Genomic DNA, 18,509 nt, shown 5'->3' with positions numbered 1-18,509 from the left:
AGAATGAATCTGTGAGGAAAGAAAAATGGAGACCGGGCGGAGAGGAATTGGATTATGGATATGGAATGTTTGGAAAGTGGACCTCCGCCTGTGTCGATTGAGGACCGTTCCGTTGTTGGCAGTGCTGATCGAGGATTGAACAGTACTAACCACATACCGGAAGTAGGAGGTAGTCGAAACCGGTAAGCTGTGTACCACCTTACAGCGGTAATTTGAATTCCGCCATGCTACGCTGGGCGTGGGAGTTGGCGGGTGTTGGATAGGATGCCGCCTCCGGGTTCTCCGGGAGTTCACTGCGAGGGGCCCATCACCTGGGTTTTAGCAGGCGTAGTTCAGATGCCGTGGTAATGTGGAAACAGTTGACGCGAGTGGCCCGACGGGGCTTGCATGTGTCGTGTGAGTTAGGTCCACCTTGCAAGGTTAAATCGGATCGATTCGCCGTGACTCGCGGTTATGAGAGCCTTGATCTCTTTGTCACATCGTAGTAAGAAAATGGAATGAAAGAGGAATGGAAAAGATTGGTTTGTGAGTTACTGAAGAATAATCTGCTCCACCATGTGTGCTCTAGATGTTTAGGCGAATTTAGTTAATACTCGCTGTACTAAATGGAGCTAAAATATTAAAAGTAAGGATTCACTCCTAGCAGCATTTCAGCAAAAGAACTCCAGAGCCAAAAAGCCTGGCATGTCTAGATAATGGGCTAAGTATACCCAACGTCGGGTAAGCCTTGCTGAGTATTAGAATACTCAGGGTTTGGTTGTAACCCTTCTGAGCAGGTTGTCTTCCGGAAGACTTCGAGGAAATTAGTGCGTCCTGGAGTGGTCAGTCTCTTCCCCCAGGTTGGACGGTCGAGTGGGTTCCGTCTTCTCCGTGAAGTGAAGGCAGGTGAGCCTCACATCAGTGGGCGAGATGTGAAGTTCGTCTTTTGGTCGTCGACGTTATTTATCGTATTGTATTTTTGAAGCTTGTTTTAAACCTGTTTGTAATTCCGCTGCGTTTGAACTCTGTATTCGAATTGTAACCCTGGCTTGTAAAACTTTATTGTAAATTAATTTGGAGACTTTTGTTTAACTCTGGTTGTAAGTTAAGTTTGAAAACTTTTGTTGCCTGTAATCACCTGTGCTCGTCTTTTGGCGAGAGTTCCTGTGTAATCGATCCTGGTTAAAGCAGGCAGTCTGAGTGTACTGGTGAAGTGCAGTAGCGGAGGTTTAAGTTAAATGGTTAATTAGTGCACTTGATCGGTATTATTTGGACTGTTCTGTGACAGTTTGGCTGCGACTGCCAGTTGTGGTTGTAGTTGAACATGGGTGGGCGGTATGCTTGGGTAAATGGGGGGACGAATGAAGGTTGTGTGTACTGTATTTGCTGAGTTTGTGGAGTCTGAGGCCATGTAGTATGCCCAACTAGCTTGGCTTTTTTTTCGGACTCCATTCTCTTAAGGGTCTTCTTCTTCTCCGGGCACTGGTTTGTTCTATGGTCGGAGTAAGACCCGTGGAAGTGACAGAAGAATTTTTTGGGCTCACGCAAAGGTCCACGACCTCGGCCCCTTCCTCTGCCGCGACCTCGGCCCCGTGCTCCAGACGAAGGTTGTTTGTTATTTGAGTGCTGAGGTTCTGACTCTGGTGGTATCATGAAGGGATCGAAGGTTATCTGATCTTCATCATCATGTGAAGGTTCCAGAGGTAGGATGAGCTGCTGAGCTGGCTGCTCTTGCTGCCATGTTTGCTGATTGTATTTTTCTGCTTGAGGCATGATTCTTCTTTGCTCGACCCTTCTTCGGTGGTCGGCGTCTGACTTCGCGTACTTCTCTGCTTCTGTATAGAGCTCCTCCAAGGTCCTCGGGGGCTCTCTTGTGAGATGAGAAGCAAGCTGGCCAGGCAGGAGACCTTCAATGCATTTCTCGATCGCATCCTTCTCTGGGAAGTTTGGGATTTGAGCCTTCTTCTGAACGAACCTCCGAAAATAGTCATAGAGAGGCTCACGGTCGTGCTGTGGGCACTTGAAGTCATTCATAGTGTTGGTATTTAGTCTTCTGAATCCCTGAAAGTCCTGGAGGAGCCTGCCTTTCAGCTGGTACCAATTGTTGATTGATTGCGGGGGAAGGTATGAGTACCAGTTGGCCACAGAACCTTCGCAGACCTTGACGAAGGACTTGGCCATGGTTGAGTCGTCACCTCCGGCCGAAGCGATGGTTGCTTCGTAGGCCATGAGGAACTAGGTTGGACCAGTTGTTGCATTGTACTTGGGGAGCTGTGTGGGCTTGTAGCCGAGCAGCCATGAAGTTCGCTGCAGAGCGACTGAGAGTGGCGAAGTCGGGTCAAATGGGAGGTTGACCGGTGGTGGCCTTCGGTCTTCACTGTGAGCGAAGGTTGTCTAGTGGATGATGCGGTTTTCTTGTTGGGCAGAACCTTCGGGCATTTCTTGGTATGCCCTCTGCAAATTCTCAACTTCTGCCTCCATTTCTGCTAGCTTGCGTCTGGCCTCGGCTAGCTTGTTTGCCTGGTCCAGTGCCCTCTTTTTGGTGGCGAGCTGAGCTTCGATGATCCTTTTCTTTATTTCTAGGGCCTTGAGCTTGAGTGCTGCTGCTGTGAGCTCCGCCGATTGGGCTTGATGAGCTTCGGTATTTTTAGTGTCATCAACCGGATCTCCATGAAGAACAGCTTCGTTGGTGATGTCTTCAATTTGTGGGTTGGCCTCTTTGTGCTGAATGCCGTCGGGAACATGGCTAGGCTCAGTGGTGTTGCTTGTGGTGCCGTCGGGGGCTCTCCTCTTCGACGGTTGTCTTTCGAGCTGGAACGGTGGCAGCCGCTATTGGGATCTTAGCTTTTTAGATGCCCAAACAGGGAGCATGAACAATACGAAAATGGCAATGAAGGTAGGCAATTCTCCAGTAATAACCAGAAAATTCAACCCTTTACACTGTGGAGAGAGGGGGCTATTTATACCCCTAGCCCTCGGCCAGGTATCCCCAAATTGCCCCCTTCCAACTCATTTACAGCTCACTTACAGCCGGTTCCAAGGTAAAATTACAAGGTGAGAGGTGTACAAATCCGACCTTCTCACGTATTCACATTTTACACGCACGCCTACACCCGCCGAAGGGCTTCGAGTCCTTCGGGGTACTTCGGAGGTCGCACCCCTGAATGCTCCGTCTTCAAGCGATCAGCCGTCACCTTTGGCCGCCCGAAGATGGGATCCTTCGTTTGTCGGCGGCGAAGGCCTTGATCTTTAAGCTTGTGCTTCTAAGTAGCCACTTGTCACCTTCGGCCTGCCGACGGTGCGATCGACTGTCTCCTTCGGTCTCCTGAAGGTGACTCCTTCGAAGCTTCAAAGGTTGCGGACCTCAGGCTTGTGCTCCTAAGTGTTCGGCCCTCACCTTCGATCCCGAAGGTGAGCTTCTCGGTCCCCGGTGTCTTTGTTGGCACCGAGCACCCTTCGTGAGCGCTTGTTACCCAACACCGGAGCCCTGCAGACAGGTTAGGAGATGTTTTTGAGGCTGGGATTAACCTCCGGGCGCATTCCCGACGGTCCAATCCCCAACAATGGTTGCCCGGCCATGTGGTGGCGGCCCACGGGCCCCACCGACTCTCTGTGACATGTGGCGTCTCGTGGTTGGTGCTCCATGGTGGTTTGGCTTCATTCCCGGGGTGGCTCCCTTCTATAAATACAAGGGGAGGGTGAGAATTAACACACACCACACCATCAACAATTCACTCTTCTCTTGAGTTCTCACTTGAGTGAGAGTTGTCTTAGGTAGGTTAGGAGTAGAGGTACTCAGGAGGGGCGCCAGTAACGACGCTCTTCTCCAAATTGTACCTCTACGAGAGTGAGGGAGAGAGTCGGGGGAAGTGTCGGGCTTGTCGGCGCTCTTCTCCGCTTGTACCTCGACGGATGCTTATTCGGTTGTTAGTGTTCGAGACTTTCTTATTTAGAATTAGAGTTTGGATTGTAAGTTATTATCTCTGCCTTATATTACATGAGTGTATGCTTAGAGAGTAGCATTTGACTCTAGAGTTGGGCTCTGGATAGAAAAGGACAACCCTGATCGCCTCTAGAGTTAGTAGGGAATAGCGTAGACGTGGTGTCTAGGCTGGACTATACCACTCTATTGTCTGATAGTCCCACAATTTGTAGAGGTAGCCGTCAGGTGGTGACAGCCCTGTTCAAGCCCTAATAATTCTTCACGTTCGGATATCGGATAAAGCACGTATTATTGGAGCTACCGGCTTGTATAAGCCGGTCGAAACCAGTAGCTCGAAGTATAACGGCAACATGATCTCTTCTTCTAAATATAGATTCTAGATTTTAGTCCTCTCTTTTCTATCCTCTTACACCAGTGTGTGTGTCCTTGGACAGTCTGAACCCGTAGATAGTGTACTGACGTTCCCCAGTGGATACTATACCCTGGAATACTCTCGGGTGAAAGCTACAACGGTATCTGTGCGCTTGCGGATTTTTTTCGTAATGTTACAAAGTACCAGCACCTGCCGGCTGCGAGCTGTGGGGCGCGGCTCGGTCCTCGGCTCCCTCACGTCCGACAACTCCATCGATTGAAGGTGAAATTTTTAACTAAGTCTTATTTAATTATAGTGTTTTTTTAATTAATTACACCTAGAGTTTTGTAAATTGTTAGAATAATTTATTTTTACATGAAGCACTTATAGAAAATTGAAACCAATAGATTGTATGCACATGATTGAATGTGTTGATAATTAACTTTTTACACTTAGTTTCTTCAATTGATGTTGGTGAGAGATTTTGAAGCAAGTTTTATAACTACATTGTATGCACATGATTGTATGCACACTGTTTGTACCGATTGAGTTAATTTATTATTCCATAGATATAATTAGAAATTTGAGTTCATTATATTATGTCGTTAATTTGTATTGTGATAATACATTATTATTGCATAGAAATAATTAATTTATTACAATTCCTTTTAGAACGTCGTTATTTGTTTGCGGGTGGGTCATACGGAAAATAGTTGCAAATAGATTTCAATTAAATATGGGTTCGGATGATGTCCCGTCTTAGATTTCAATTAAATAGATTTCAAATAGTAGCAAATAGTTCAACAACGTTCTTAGATTATAGAAATAAAAAGTTTTAGGATGTCTCGTTTAACGTCCAATGATGTCGTGCATTACCAGGAATGGGTTCGGAACTAGTAAATATCAGAGTTTATCATGGCAATGGATTCATTAACTGTTGTGACTTTGTAGCGCATCGGAGTAGTGTAGATGGATGCTCACAGTGCCATTGTGTGACCTTGCATGCGGCTTGTCCTCGTGTAGCAAATGCAGCACCTCTAAGATATCTAGACGTACGGAAAAATCAACGTCACGCTCCAGAATGCTAGGTTCGCGAGCGCAGCTGTGGGCGTGGGCGCAAGAACAGGCGGCTACTGGCAGCGTGGATTCGGATTAGGGTTAACCCTCCATGCGCCCCACCCCTGTACATATAGACACCCCTAGGCGCCCCCTAAAGGGCTTCCCAGCCGAGGCCTATTAGCGCACCTAAGTCTAGTTTAATTCGGATCTCATCCTCATTAGCCTTCCAGCCCCCTTAAGTGTGTGACTATATGGGCTCACGCGCGAAAAGACATGGCCTGAGCACTCCTACTCGGCCAATAGTTGACAGTCTAGCAAGACGTGTCATTTCCTATGCGCATGCAAAGATCAAATTAGACGAGCCATCACAATCCTATATATATGTTATTCCCTTAGCCTCACGATATTCGCTCCAACTCCAAGACCTCTCTTTCTCAATGCTGTGATCTGGAATCCTTGGTTAACACTTATCCCTAGCATGGCCATGCATTTCTTGATCTGAGATATCTCTCAAAAAATCTCATCTTGATTGACCATGTCTCACAACATGCTTCTTGACAAACCTGACAATCACCTTTATGACTGCACAGTTACATAACAACATTAATTTGATGGAACCTATGTAGGTCGGTTCACATTTTGAGTACATGTGACAATCTCAGGTCTAAGGGCACATCGTACATATTGTGTATTTCTACATGTGCCAATATAACGTTCATGTGTGTCCTCACATGAACGCCAACTAGGGACAAGTTTAGAATAATTGAACAAGTATTAGTCTCACAAACAATTCACATAATTGTTAATCAATACAAGTCACCTTTTTTTGGATATTTAGTCCCCGTTTAGTTGGTAAAAAGTTTTTGGTTTTGGTACTGTAGCACATTTTGTTGTTACTTGACAAATAATGTCTAATCATGGACTAATTAGGCTTAAAAGATTCATCTCATACTAATCAGTTAGATTGTGTAATTAGTTATTTTTTAACTGCATTTAATGTTCCATGCATGTGTCCGAACATTCGATGTGATGGGAACTATAGAAAATTTTTTGGGAACTAAACAGAGCCTTAAGGAATACTTTATTAATCATGGATACAATGAAATACAATCATCTCTATGATTGTCTCTAGGGCACATCTCCAACAACATCAACAAAGGATCTGCATTTCCTATTGTAATTATGTACACTACTTCATGTATGTCTTGCTCAAAATCTTAAGCACTAACTTCAACTCAATTTCAATGGATTGGTCTGTGTTCTCACTTCTAGGAATTAGTGACATAAGACAAGTTGTCACACCTCCAGATATGTTGATACCAGTTGTAATTTTGTGTTCTGTTAGCAGAAAAGTAATGCAGCAGTTGTATTTACCATGTGTGCTATATCATGTGTAGGTCTACACTTAGAAGCTGAGAATGATGCAAAACTTGAGGTCTAGCGTGAAATATGGATTTGCGGAAGCTACTTTTGTTTTTGTTTTTCAGAATTGTGAGATGTGCTAGATTAACTAGAGTTACACAAATTTCATGTTGAATTAAAAAACTTTGATGTGGTATCATGTATGTATTTGATGAGATGTTGAATTTGAATGTTTGCTGGTTTATATATTGATGTGGGCTGAAATAATAATGGATTGATTAGAGAAACGGGTTGTATTTTAATGGCCCAAATCTAAAATGGGCTCCCCTTTTTTCATGAATAGAAATTTAATTGTGCCATATGCAAATGGGCCCAAATTGACTCGCTTGCTACCATGTCAGCCGTCATGTCGGATGCCACATCAGCCGTCACGTCAGATGCCACGTCAATGTCACGTCGGATGCCACATTAATGTCCATGTCATTGATGGTTGAACACGTGGCATTATATGTGACATTTATTTTTGACATAGATATTGGACTTGGGTTGGGTTTAGTGGGCTTCAGGTCATTTTGTGACAGTTTAGAAATGTCATAGGTCGTGCTAATCTGTGATGTTTACGCAAAAAACGTCGTTCAATTTAATCTATGACGCTCATTCCATGAAGTTATCAAAAATCGTCACGAAAACGTCATAGATACTGTTTTGCGATATTTTTTCAGCAATCTGTGATGAATTTATTTCGTCATATATTGAATGACTTCTTGTACCAAGTCCGAGCTAGCTACACGCGACACCAAGCCTGTAGGAGGATAGGGTATCGGTGCAGGGGAAGAGGGTTCTGACTCTATGCCCCCCCCCCCCCCCCGAGTAGCAGGATTATGTGGGATCCAGATGTAGAAGGCTTCACAGTCTTGGAGCGACCTCTCGCGGGAGGACGCATCTCAGATCCGGGAAAGCAGGATGGTGGCCATAGCCGCTAATTTTGTGATAGTAGACCGGTGCCTCGACGTTAGTCGATGTTGTTCCCGCCTAGCGTCGGGGCGAGTAGGTACAGGTATACAATCCCTGCAGGGTGAAAACTATATGTATAACCGCGTACTCAGTCATGTACAACTCTTAATCCGGCTTCTCTTTTATAGTTAGTGTTACATAATTTTCTCCCTCTAGTCTATCTTTTCTGCGGAGCCAGATGAGGTGCGAGGAGAGGGAGTTATGCATCGCCTTCTTGGATTTTGGAAGGTGCGTGTGACTGGAGTCCAGGTAGCCGGAATGGCCCGCATTGAGGTGTTGGATGAAGTATATGTTTATATACTTGCCTGCTGCTTGCATAGGAAACTCCAGCTCTATTTTTGGCAATACTTTTATACTATTGCATCCACTTAAAGCTTGCATACGGATGGTGATGTGAGCCTATCCGGTCCTTGGGGATAGATTGGCAAGATGCAGGATCCGATCCGGAGTCCGACAACAACGACGACAGATGATACGATTGAAGCCCATGCTATGCTTAAGGAAGCCTGTGGAGACGGAGTCCCAAAATGGAGTTGGCTTGAAGCCTAATTATCGTCATTATTTTCTGCTTGATCCGAATTAGCCCAGCGGGCTTGTAATGAATGAATCGTACTATAATTGGATATTGTAATAACTAAACCGGTGATTGTTCTATCTTAAGTTGGTATGACTATGATATTTTCTAAAATAAGTTCTGTATGTGATAACTATTTATCCATGGACTATCACGACGATACAGTAGTCGGGTTCTCCTTGCATAAACCCGGTTTGTTTTCGGTTATTCCATAATTTTAATCATATCCTTGCTCTATTGCTCACCTTTGGATTATAGATTTATAGTAGAATGCATATGTAGCCATACATTATTCAATATCCTTCTACATATTCAAATTGTGATGCATCATAAAGACCGGTTGTTGCTAATAATGATCTGGTCAAAATCGAGCTTCTTCAGAGCAAAGAGGGTGAGAAGAGCATGAGTAAGATTCAAAATATTTATAGCCGAGGTAGTGTCCCTCAGACTTATCTCATATTCAACAAAGAAAGTTGCAACAATTACGCAAGCGAGAATCGCTAGGGAATCAATTTGATCCAAAGGCAGCAAGTCTGCACCAATCAGGAAAGAATGGAGGCCAAAGAAGGCAATTTCAGCATCAATATGATCAAAGCCAAGTTATATGGCTAATAGTATTTATCGCCCTTAGAACAAATATATCGTTCTTAGACAATTTTGATCTAGAAGATTATATGGCATGCTAGTTTCGCTAAAAAATAGGAGGACATATGTTGACGACCGAAATTGGCACGAATGTGCAGACCGGTCTGACCGGTGTGCACAAACCGGCCAGACCAGTTTGGTTGACTTTATCAAAAATGAAATTGACCTCACAATTGCGTAGTTCAAAATGCATATGTGGAACATCCCATTTGGAGTTCGAATGAGAGAGTTATGACTTCGGGAAACTGAACCCAAAACGGACTGGTTAGACCGTTTGAACCTGCGGTTAAATTGGTTTTCGCTGTGCAGTCCGGGTTAGGAGTTGTATTTTAGCATGAAATTTGTTAGGATTTCAACTCTTAATGGGGCAAGATCTCCACTCCTTATAAATATAAAGGGCCATGGCCAATTGAGAGTATTCAATCGATCAAAAATATATCAATCTATTAATTTTCGTTATTTTTGTCTTCTCGAAATTCTAGCTCTTCCAACCTTTATATCAACTGTTCTTTGAAGACATTCTAGGTGGTTTATCGATACTAAAACAACCCTGCAAGTATTTGTCCTAACATAATTTCTCTCGGGCGGGTGTTCGTCCGATGTTCGTCGGCCTCCGACGAAGACCGGTCGGACCGGCTACCCTTACCAGGCTGACCGGGTCTGAGCAGTGACGTTGCAACGTGCGCCTCTATTCGCTACATGTGCTAATGTAATTATACGTTGGCCTGAGCCAACAGCACTATTTGAGGCTAAAATAAATTAGCAAAAAAAATGGTCTCTCCAACTATGCTTTGGAATGAGATTCGGTGACATTGTAAGGGCCCGTTTAGTTCCCAAAAATTTTCACCTCTCCTTTAAACATATGTATGAATCACTAAATGTAATTAAATAACAAAACTAATTACACAGTTTGGATGTACACGACGAGACAAATCTTTTGAGCCTAATTAGGGCATCATTAGACATAAGTGCTACAGTAACCCACATGTGCTAATGATGCGGTCAAAGGCCTCAAAAGATTCGTCTTGCGGTTTCCAAGTGAGTTCTGAAATTAGTTTTTTAATTAGTGTTCGAAAAGCCCTCCCGACATCTGGTCAAACGCTAATGTCACACCCAAATTTTTTTTGTTTTGGGAACTAAACGCCCCCTAAGATGACATTTCTCTTATGCTTTCACCCTGCCCCAGTCCCCACGCGCACTGCCTCCATCCCGACCCCGCCTCCCTTCCCACCTCCCATCCGCGCCGCCGCCGTCAATCCCGGCCCAGATCAGCGCCGCGGCCGCCGCTATCCCTACCCAGATCCGCGGCCGATGGAGTGTGACGGCGGCTTCGAGTTCTTTGGCCCGTCCGATCCGGGGTCGTCCGCCGCCGGCAATACGTACTCTCAGGCGGGTTGGAGCGGCGGCCGCGGCGGAGTCCAAGGTCGACGCGCGGTCTCCAACCCATCCTTTGCCAAACCGTGTACAGAGATGGATCTTGCCACGGGAGGCGCCTCGGTGCCGTGGGCCGAGCTCCCCGCCGACGCGCTCAGCGAGATCGCTGGCCACCTGCGCGACGCCGGCGACCTGGTCCGCTTCCTCGCCGTGTGCAGGCCGTGGCGCGGGGCTCCGCCGCCGCCCCGCGCGCCCAGCTTCCTCCCGTGCCTCGTGGAGCCGTCCGGCGTGTTCGACGACCCCGGTGTGGGCCTCCACACGCCCTTGTCGGCGAGGAAAACCCGGTTCCTCCTGCCCCTCCCCGCGCTCCGCGGCAAGAAGGTAGAGAGATCCGACGCCTCCGGTGGCCGCGTCCTCGCCGTTAGCTGTTCCGACGGTACCCGAGCGGCCGAGCTCATCAACCCGCTCAACGGAGACGCCACCTCCCTGCCTCCACCGCCTCGTCGCATATGGCCCGAGTCGCGGAGTGCGAGCAGCGGCGTCGTCTCCCGCAGCGGCGCTGTCGTGCTCCACGCGAACCCGCACCTCAACTTGGCGGCCGTCCTGCTGCGGCCCGGCGAGCTCGTCTGGGAGGAAGTCAGCGTGACCTTCTCGGTGTGGGCGCGTGGCGTGGTGGACACAAGGTTTATGGATGAGCAGGATCGCGTCGCCGCGGCGCTGTGCTCTTCCACCGTCCTCCCCGGGGCCGCCGCGTGCGCCACCGCGAAGCTGCCGCGTCAGCCTCCCCGGAGTCACAGATACCTGCTCGAGTTCCGCGGCGAGCTTCTCTGCGTTGACGTGGTGATGCGGCTGCCATTTCATTACAAGCAGGTCGTGCTGGAATCGGTGTCCGTTCACAGGATGCAGGTCGGAGACGAGGGGAGGCCTCGGTGGGTGGAGAGTGATCACGGTCGGGGTGATACCGACCATCTCTGCTTCTTCCTCAGTTCGAGGGGCAGCTTCGCCGTCGACGCTCGGGAGTACGCCGGCAGCGCGGAGGTGACCGGCGGGTGCGCCTTCTTCTGCAGCTGGCACCCGACGATTACGCTGGTCAGGAGGTTTTATGTTGTGTACAAGTATAGCTTCCGGAACGGCAAGGTCACGGTCGTCGCCGAGCTGCATACCTTCTTTGACAAACTCCCCATGTGGTTCATACCTCGACCGAGGATGCCTCCTGCTCCACTGGGTCCTTGAGATCCTACAAAACATATATGGTTGATAGCAGTAATTTATCAAGATTCTAGTATCTGTATCCCCATATGTGTCATCTCCGGAACTGAGGGAATCAATCTGGTATCGATCTTGAAGTTTCAAGTGCCTGGAACTGCTCTTGTTTTCTTCTGTGGATGCCCGAAACTATAGTACTGATTCTGCTCTTTATTTATTTCACCATTGTGAGATCAATATCATCTATTTGCTCCTTCCAACGTTAGTTTACCATTTAGATTGCATATATAGTGCTGAGGTATTGCAAACTCATTGTCCATTTGCTCTGCTGACGGTTATCCAATGAGATCATTGTTTAGTGGCATTTATTTTTTGGGATAGAGGTAGTAGCATTTACGTGCCTATTTTGAGTACATACTGGTGATTCCATTTTTCAGCATCTATGCTGTTTCTTCTATTAGATGCTGTTTTTTTGGTGGTGGTGTTTGTCTCGTGCCGATCGATATCTGAGTCGCCATGCTTACCTTTCATTTCGTCCTGTTTTGGTTTCGTGATGGTGACGACGACTCCTGATGAACTTGCTATGAACTTCTTCATGAGTAATGGCACTAGGATATATATATATATATATATATATATATATATATATATATATATATATATATATATATATATATATATAGAATTATAAATATCTGTGTTCCTGTGCTTGTGCTCTTGTGGATTCTTGCATTGCTTGTCGTTTCAGAACAACTCGTGAAATCTGAACTTAATGATGGTTCAGACATGCAGCACCCGTGGCTTGGAGTGAAATGCAAGTTGATCTGAGGCCATCTTGTGTACATTTCTGTGTTCATTTCATCCTGTTGAGTTTCTTGGATGGGTGGTGACTTGACTGATTTCGTTATGACTTGAGCGATCAAGCGCTAGCTAGTTACTGACGATCGGCATGTGCGTTTGTTGCTTGTTCTTGTGGGTTTTCAGCAGTGATAATCGTTCGTGAGGTAGATTGCTTACCCTTGGGCCTTCGTTACCCTGAACGTGTTGACTGTTTAGAATCAGACATGCAGCAGCTTTAACTTGATGCCGAATGCCTTTTTCTGCGCTTGAGATTTTGTCTCCTAATTTGTCTATGTTGCTCACCGGTGATGACTGGTGATCTTGAAAAGAGATGAGGAGTCCAATTACTTGTTAGCATCTATATCCTTCCCCTTTTTTTGTTAGCATTTATATATGTTCCTCCAATTATACCCTGCCTGAGAAGTTCAGATGTTGTGTCCATCTCCATTGCGATGTAGTAGGAAAGCTATTGCAACTATTCCCTTCGTTCCAAATTAGAAGACATCTCAAGAATCTTGGAGAGTCAAAGCAATCTTAAGTTTGACCAAGATTATAGAGAGAAATATAAAAAATTATGATATCAAATTGATGTACTATGAAAATATAACTAATAAAGAATCTAATGGTACTTAGTTTATATAATAAATATCATTATTCTATTATATAAAATTGGTCAAATATAAAAAACTTTGACTCTCCAAGATTGTTGGACTGTCTTGTAATTTGGAATGGAGGGAGTACATGACTATGTATATCCCGTCTAAATTTACTGGGAATCTGGGACATAATCTCAAAAATATAAGAAGAGCTCAGAAATAGAAACAGCAAACGTTCAGAAACCAAAACTGCATTCGTAATAAGGTGGGCTCAGCCAAAGTATAAAAAATGTCAAATTTGTTCATCTTCGCTCATCCTTCCAGTGAAAGGTGGGCTGATGTGATGCTAACAAGGCAGGCACATGAAACTTGTAGATTTCGATTCCTATTTATTTTTGCCATTCCAACCTGGGCTTACCATGTTGGTGTGCAATAAGAATTCTGTGGCATTCACACTGCAACAGTTTCAGAAACAAATATGCCTAGCCTTTTTAATTCGTCTGTGTGAGTCATTAATTAGATATGTGATTTTTCCGGTCTTTTATCCATTGCATTTGACTTTATCTCCAGTTTTCAACACAATGGAGCTCAAGCAGAATTAAATGATGCTCAAAACCAGATTGAATGAAAGTATAAAGGAGAAAGTTAATTAAAATAAAGGATTCATACATTGTGTGGCTTCAACAAAAAACAGAGAAACACCAGATCGAAGCATCCGAAGCTCGCAACATTGAACAGTAAGTCACTTCCAGCTTAGTTTGAGGCATTTATCCCCGCTGGAACCATTAAGTTTTGCCATCACTTATCTGTGGTGTACATGGAGTATTGCATGCAAAATTTTATTTAACGGTCGTTAGACGGGCTGTGGCCCGTGGGCCATCCGTGTCATTGGGCGAGCTTCGCGCCTCCTCGTTATTGACGACGAACCATCTGTCACTCGAGAAAGGTTTTATTGGCTGGCCCACAAGTCAGCGAGACGATGTCCGTCTCACGCAATGCTCCTCTCTGCTCTGTCTCAGTGTGGCAACTGGCAAGCGGCAACCGTACCGTCGCGCGCCGGCGAGGCCGGTAGAGCTGTAAATCTGGGCCGTGCTTAATGGGCTGGCACGAGCACGGTCCGAAAACTTGGGCACGAAGTCCGGCCCAGCACGAAAACAACTGGGCCGTGCTGGCACGGCACGAAGGGCGGGCTGGGCCGTGCCTGAGATTTCGGCCCATCGTGCCGCCCGGCACGGCACGGTGTCCTGGGCCGTGCCTGGGCCGGCCCGGCAGCTGCAGATCTGGAGGATCATTAGTGTTAATTTCTTGTAATTTTTGCCATTGTGGAAAAAAACCTTTCAAATGGTGGTATTCATGATCTGTGGGCCGTGCTTGGGCTGGCACGGCCCGAAGGTGGCCCGACGTGCTTTTGGGCCGTGCTGGGCCGTGGTTTCAGGTCTTAGACCCAGCACGGCACGGCCCGGTAAAATTCCGTGCCTTATCGGCCCGGCACGGTTCAGCCCGAAGTACGATGGGTCCGTGCCGTGTCGGCCCGGCACGGCCCAACTTTCAGCTCTTCAGGCCGGGACCGTCTTCAACTGGATTACGGCCGCCCCCGGGTCCGCTGCCTGTGCCATTAGAGTCCGCTCTCTTCGCCCACCGGGCACTGGATCACTGAGCCCTGCATTTCTCCAGCGGGACCCGTCGCGGTGGGCTCGGAGTCGCTGGCAACCTGTTCGACGAAACGCTGCAAGGTAACCAACAGTGGAGCCGCCGGGGTTGAGGTCCTGGTTCGCCGGAATTGACACCGGCGCTGCGAGCTGGTCTTCATCAGTGGGACAATTGCCGTCGGCGTGCTCCACCATCATCATGGAAGAAGAAGGACAGCTGGGCTGCGAAGTTGATATGTCGAGCAGAGCGTCATCTACCGCGCGCCGCCGGGCCGCGGCTGGAGCTGCTTCTTCGGCCAAGGAATCCGCTTCTCCCCTCTTCCGCTTCTTGCCATGGCCGCTGAACCGGATGCGGTAAAGCCTCATCTGCGATTCCGCCAGGTGGTCCGGGGCGGTGATCGCGTACTCGTGCATCACCCACTCTGTGCTGCCCTTCTGGCCGCCTTCCTGGAAGCTGAGAGCTTTCTTGCGCCACGCGTCCTCCGCGCCGCCGCCAGGGCCGAGGACCCGTAGCTTCTCGCAGTCGACACATGTCCTCTCGCCGTTCCAGAACCCGCTGGCCGCGCATGTCCCGCTTCTGCCGCGAGCCCTTGCCGCTCCTTGCCTGCCCTAGAGCGAAGAAGAAGGCGTCGTCTTTGCATCCATTACGCGCGAGGAGCTCCCACGGCGGCGCGCTGAGCGGGTCGTCGTCGAGGATGAGGCCGTCGAGCGGGAGTGGCTGGCCCAGGATGCGGCGGAGGAGGTACTGCTCGACGACATCGCCGTCCTCGGGAGCAAAGAGGAAGCCCTGCGGGAGGCCGAGCGCGCGGCACCTCCATGGCGCCGCTCTGCTTCCTCCCGTAGCTGCTGTGTCAGATGTGGTACAGCCTCAGGGGCGAGCGGGCCAGATTCTCCGGGGCGGTGACCGCGTACTCGTGCATCACCCATCCCGTGCTTCCCTTCTCGCCGCCGCCGCCGCCGTGGAAGTTGAGTGCCTTCTTGCGCCACGCGGCCTCCTCGCCGCCGCCGGGGACGCGCAGCCTGTTAGCCTTCCGCGCAAGTCTTCTGCCCCTCCCACGAGCCGCCGCCCGCGAAGGTCCGCTTCTGCCGCGTCCCCTTCCCGCACCGCGCCTGCCCCTCCGCGAGGAAGAAAGCTTCCTCCTTGCGCCCGTTCCGCTCGAGGAGCTCCCATGGCGGCGCGCTCAGCGGGTCGTCCTCAAGGATGAGGCCGTCTGTCATGGCTAGGAGGGATACTGGCATAGTGCACCTGCTTAATCCCAGAGGATGGTTACACGAGAAAGTACAGGCTATTTCTCAGATTTATTCATGAAACAAGAGCACAAGAACACACGAGGATTTAGAGTGGTTCGGGCCGCCGGAGCGTAATACCCTACATCCACTGAGAGTTCTATTGCTCTAGAGTTCGTGGATGAGTCTATCCTCTGCCTCTAAGCCCCTTTTGAGACTTGAGTCCTTCTCTAGCGGGCGTCCCCCTTTTATAGCACAAGGAGGACGCGTACACAGGCGTTGGACCCCGACAGGTGGGCCCAACAAAAATGTATAGTTTACCATAAAAAAGACATTAACAGTGCCTTGTGAATCTCTTTCTGGATACGCTTCATCGCCCTGTAGACTCTCTGACCGAGGGGGGTCTTCACATGTCCCATCGGCGAGGCGCCCGTTGAGGCAGTGTAACTTGCGGCGTAGACTGTTGGGTCTACCGCGTAGGCGTTATGATACTCCGTTGCCGAGCTGTCGTGTCTAACTAGCGTAGCAGACTGACGCGCGTGGCGTGGATGGCGCCAGCGGCTGTACTGTGCGCCTTGGTAACGCGCGATCAGCAGTACAGCCTGGCAAAAGTCTCCTCGGGCTCTGCTATGGCAGAGCGCACTTAACGTCTCCCGCATTGAATGCGGTAGGTGAGCGAGTCTTCCCGAGGAAGCTAGGTGGCCGCGCGCGTGCCTGCGCCTGCGGACATGTGGCGGCTCCGGACCCCCTCACGCGGGGTGTCTGTTCCCTCCCCGCTGAGGGGTCCGGGATCCCGTGGAAGGTCCGGGGCCCCCGGCTGTTTTGGCTGAGCGCTCCCTTCTCCGGGACACGCGGCGTCACCGGACGCTTCCCCAGCAAGGAATGGGTCTGGGGCTGCTGACCAGGTGAGAAGGGCTTCGGACCGCGGGGGGTCCGGCTACTCAAGCCGTCAGCGCGTAGTCACAGATAACTACGAGGCTCTTGCGTAGACACGGCAATCACCTCTGGAACACGTGGTGACACCGGACCCGTCCCTGAGCGGGAAGCGGGTCCGGGACCGTTGGTCCGGTGAGGTGGAGTCGGACCCCAGGGGTCCGGCTGCTCAGCTCCTTAGGGCGTAGTTACGGATAACTACGCGAGTCTTGACGCAGCAAGAGGGGGTACCCTAGTCCAGAGGTACCGATAGTGGCCCCCGGGCCCACCTCAGGGGAGGTACGAACCCGCAGGTGGGGCAATTATCGTGACGTGTTCCGATGCAATCCTGGTTGCGTTGGCGTGCTCATGTCGAGAGCGGGTGCTCCGGACCCCCTAAAGGTCGTAGCACTTATTGCCAGGTTCTGGTGCAAGAGCGTTCTCCACAGGGCGGCGAAGGTGCAGTCTTAGGGTACGGAACCAAGCTAAGCGGCTGCACGGACCTCGAACCGTCCAGGGAGTGAGCACCACTTCCCCGGACCCCGCTTCAGACGACCTTGGCGAGCAGTCTCCGCCGGAGCGGGCCACCGGAGTGGACTTGGGCGACCGTGGCGAGCGGTCTCCACCGGAGCGGGCCACCGGAGTGGAATTGGGCGGCCGTGGCGAGCGGTCTCCGCCGGAGCGGGCCACCGGAGTGGACTTGGGCGACCGTGGCGAGCGGTCTCTGCCGGAGCGGGCCACCGGAGTGGACTTGAGCAACCGTGGCGAGCGGTCTCCGCCGGAGCGGGCCACCGGAGTGGACTTGGGCGACCGTGGCGAGCGGTCTCTGCCGGAGCGGGCCACCGGAGTGGACTTGAGCGACCGTGGCGAGCGGTCTCCGCCGGAGCGGGCCACCGGAGTGGACTTGGGCGACCGTGGCGAGCGGTCTCTGCCGGAGCGGGCCACCGGAGTGGACTTGAGCGACCGTGGCGAGCGGTCTCCGCCGGAGCGGGCCACCGGAGTGGACTTGGGCGACCGTGGCAAGCGGTCTCCGCCGGAGTGGACTTGAGCTGTTGCCATTGATCCAACGAGATACGCCACCGGACCTTGTGGTAGGGCATAGGAAACCACGCCTTATACTAGAAAGGAGTCCAGACCTCTAGGCACGGCAACTTCGGATACTAGGGGACTCATAACAGGGCAGTGAAGTGCGTAGGCTCAGGGTACGTTACCAGGCTAAGCGGCTATGCAGAACTTCTCCACCCCAGGATACAAGCACCACTTCCCCGGAGCAGGTCCCTAGGAGTTCGGGCCACCTTCCAGCTAGAAGGGGTATCACAGTCTGTCCACAAGCCAGCAAACTCAATGTGGATCGTTAGCAACAACGGAAAGACTTCGCACGAAAGAAGAAAACAGTCAAGCCGAACGGACAAGTGCCATTAAGTTAATGTAAAGATAAGACTGAGGAAGCAAATCTCCTTCATTACTTGATTTGTGGTGTACCTCAAAGGTCGGGATTATGAGGGTGAACCTCTACCGCTCTGGACCACTTGCTGGTGTCGCCTGTTTGTGCGAGGAAGCCAGAGGTCGGGTTTACAAGGGCGGACCTTTACCGCTCTGGACCACACGTAGGCACCACATCATTATAAAGGAGAAACACACTCAATCATGTCTAGAGGTAACCTACAGCCGTCGCCTCGTAAGGCATGCACGTTCCTGGCCAGAGTGGAACTGCCACCTTGGAGGTTCTTCTCAGTCATTGGGGGCGAAGGCGCCCTGGACGTGCCTATACAACATC

At 49.8% G+C, this 18,509-nt stretch overlaps 1 protein-coding gene across 1 annotated transcript; it reads left to right on the top strand.

Annotated features, from left to right (window-relative positions):
• Positions 1-10,087: 10,087 nt before the first annotated feature.
• Positions 10,088-11,965, top strand: LOC120703129. Its single transcript, XM_039987140.1, has 2 exons — positions 10,088-11,527; positions 11,856-11,965. Exons 1-2 carry the CDS (start codon positions 10,240-10,242, stop codon positions 11,930-11,932), a joined length of 1,365 nt encoding a protein of 454 aa, XP_039843074.1. The 5' UTR covers positions 10,088-10,239; the 3' UTR covers positions 11,933-11,965.
• The last annotated feature ends 6,544 nt before the right edge of the window (positions 11,966-18,509 follow it).

The sequence above is a fragment of the Panicum virgatum genome, chromosome 4K (assembly GCF_016808335.1).
Source record: "Panicum virgatum strain AP13 chromosome 4K, P.virgatum_v5, whole genome shotgun sequence".
In the NCBI taxonomy this organism is placed as follows: domain Eukaryota; kingdom Viridiplantae; phylum Streptophyta; class Magnoliopsida; order Poales; family Poaceae; genus Panicum; species Panicum virgatum.
This window is presented reverse-complemented; position numbering and strand designations above follow the sequence as displayed.

What these genes read in the sequence shown, in the direction of transcription:
- LOC120703129 (XM_039987140.1), top strand. Translation starts at nt 10,240, where the DNA reads ATGGAGTGTGACGGCGGCTTCGAGTTCTTTGGCCCGTCCGATCCGGGG. An exon ending in GATGCCTCCTGCTCCACTGG is followed by an intron (nt 11,528 to 11,855) that starts GTCCTTGAGATC and finishes TTATCCAATGAG; the next exon opens with ATCATTGTTTAGTGGCATTT.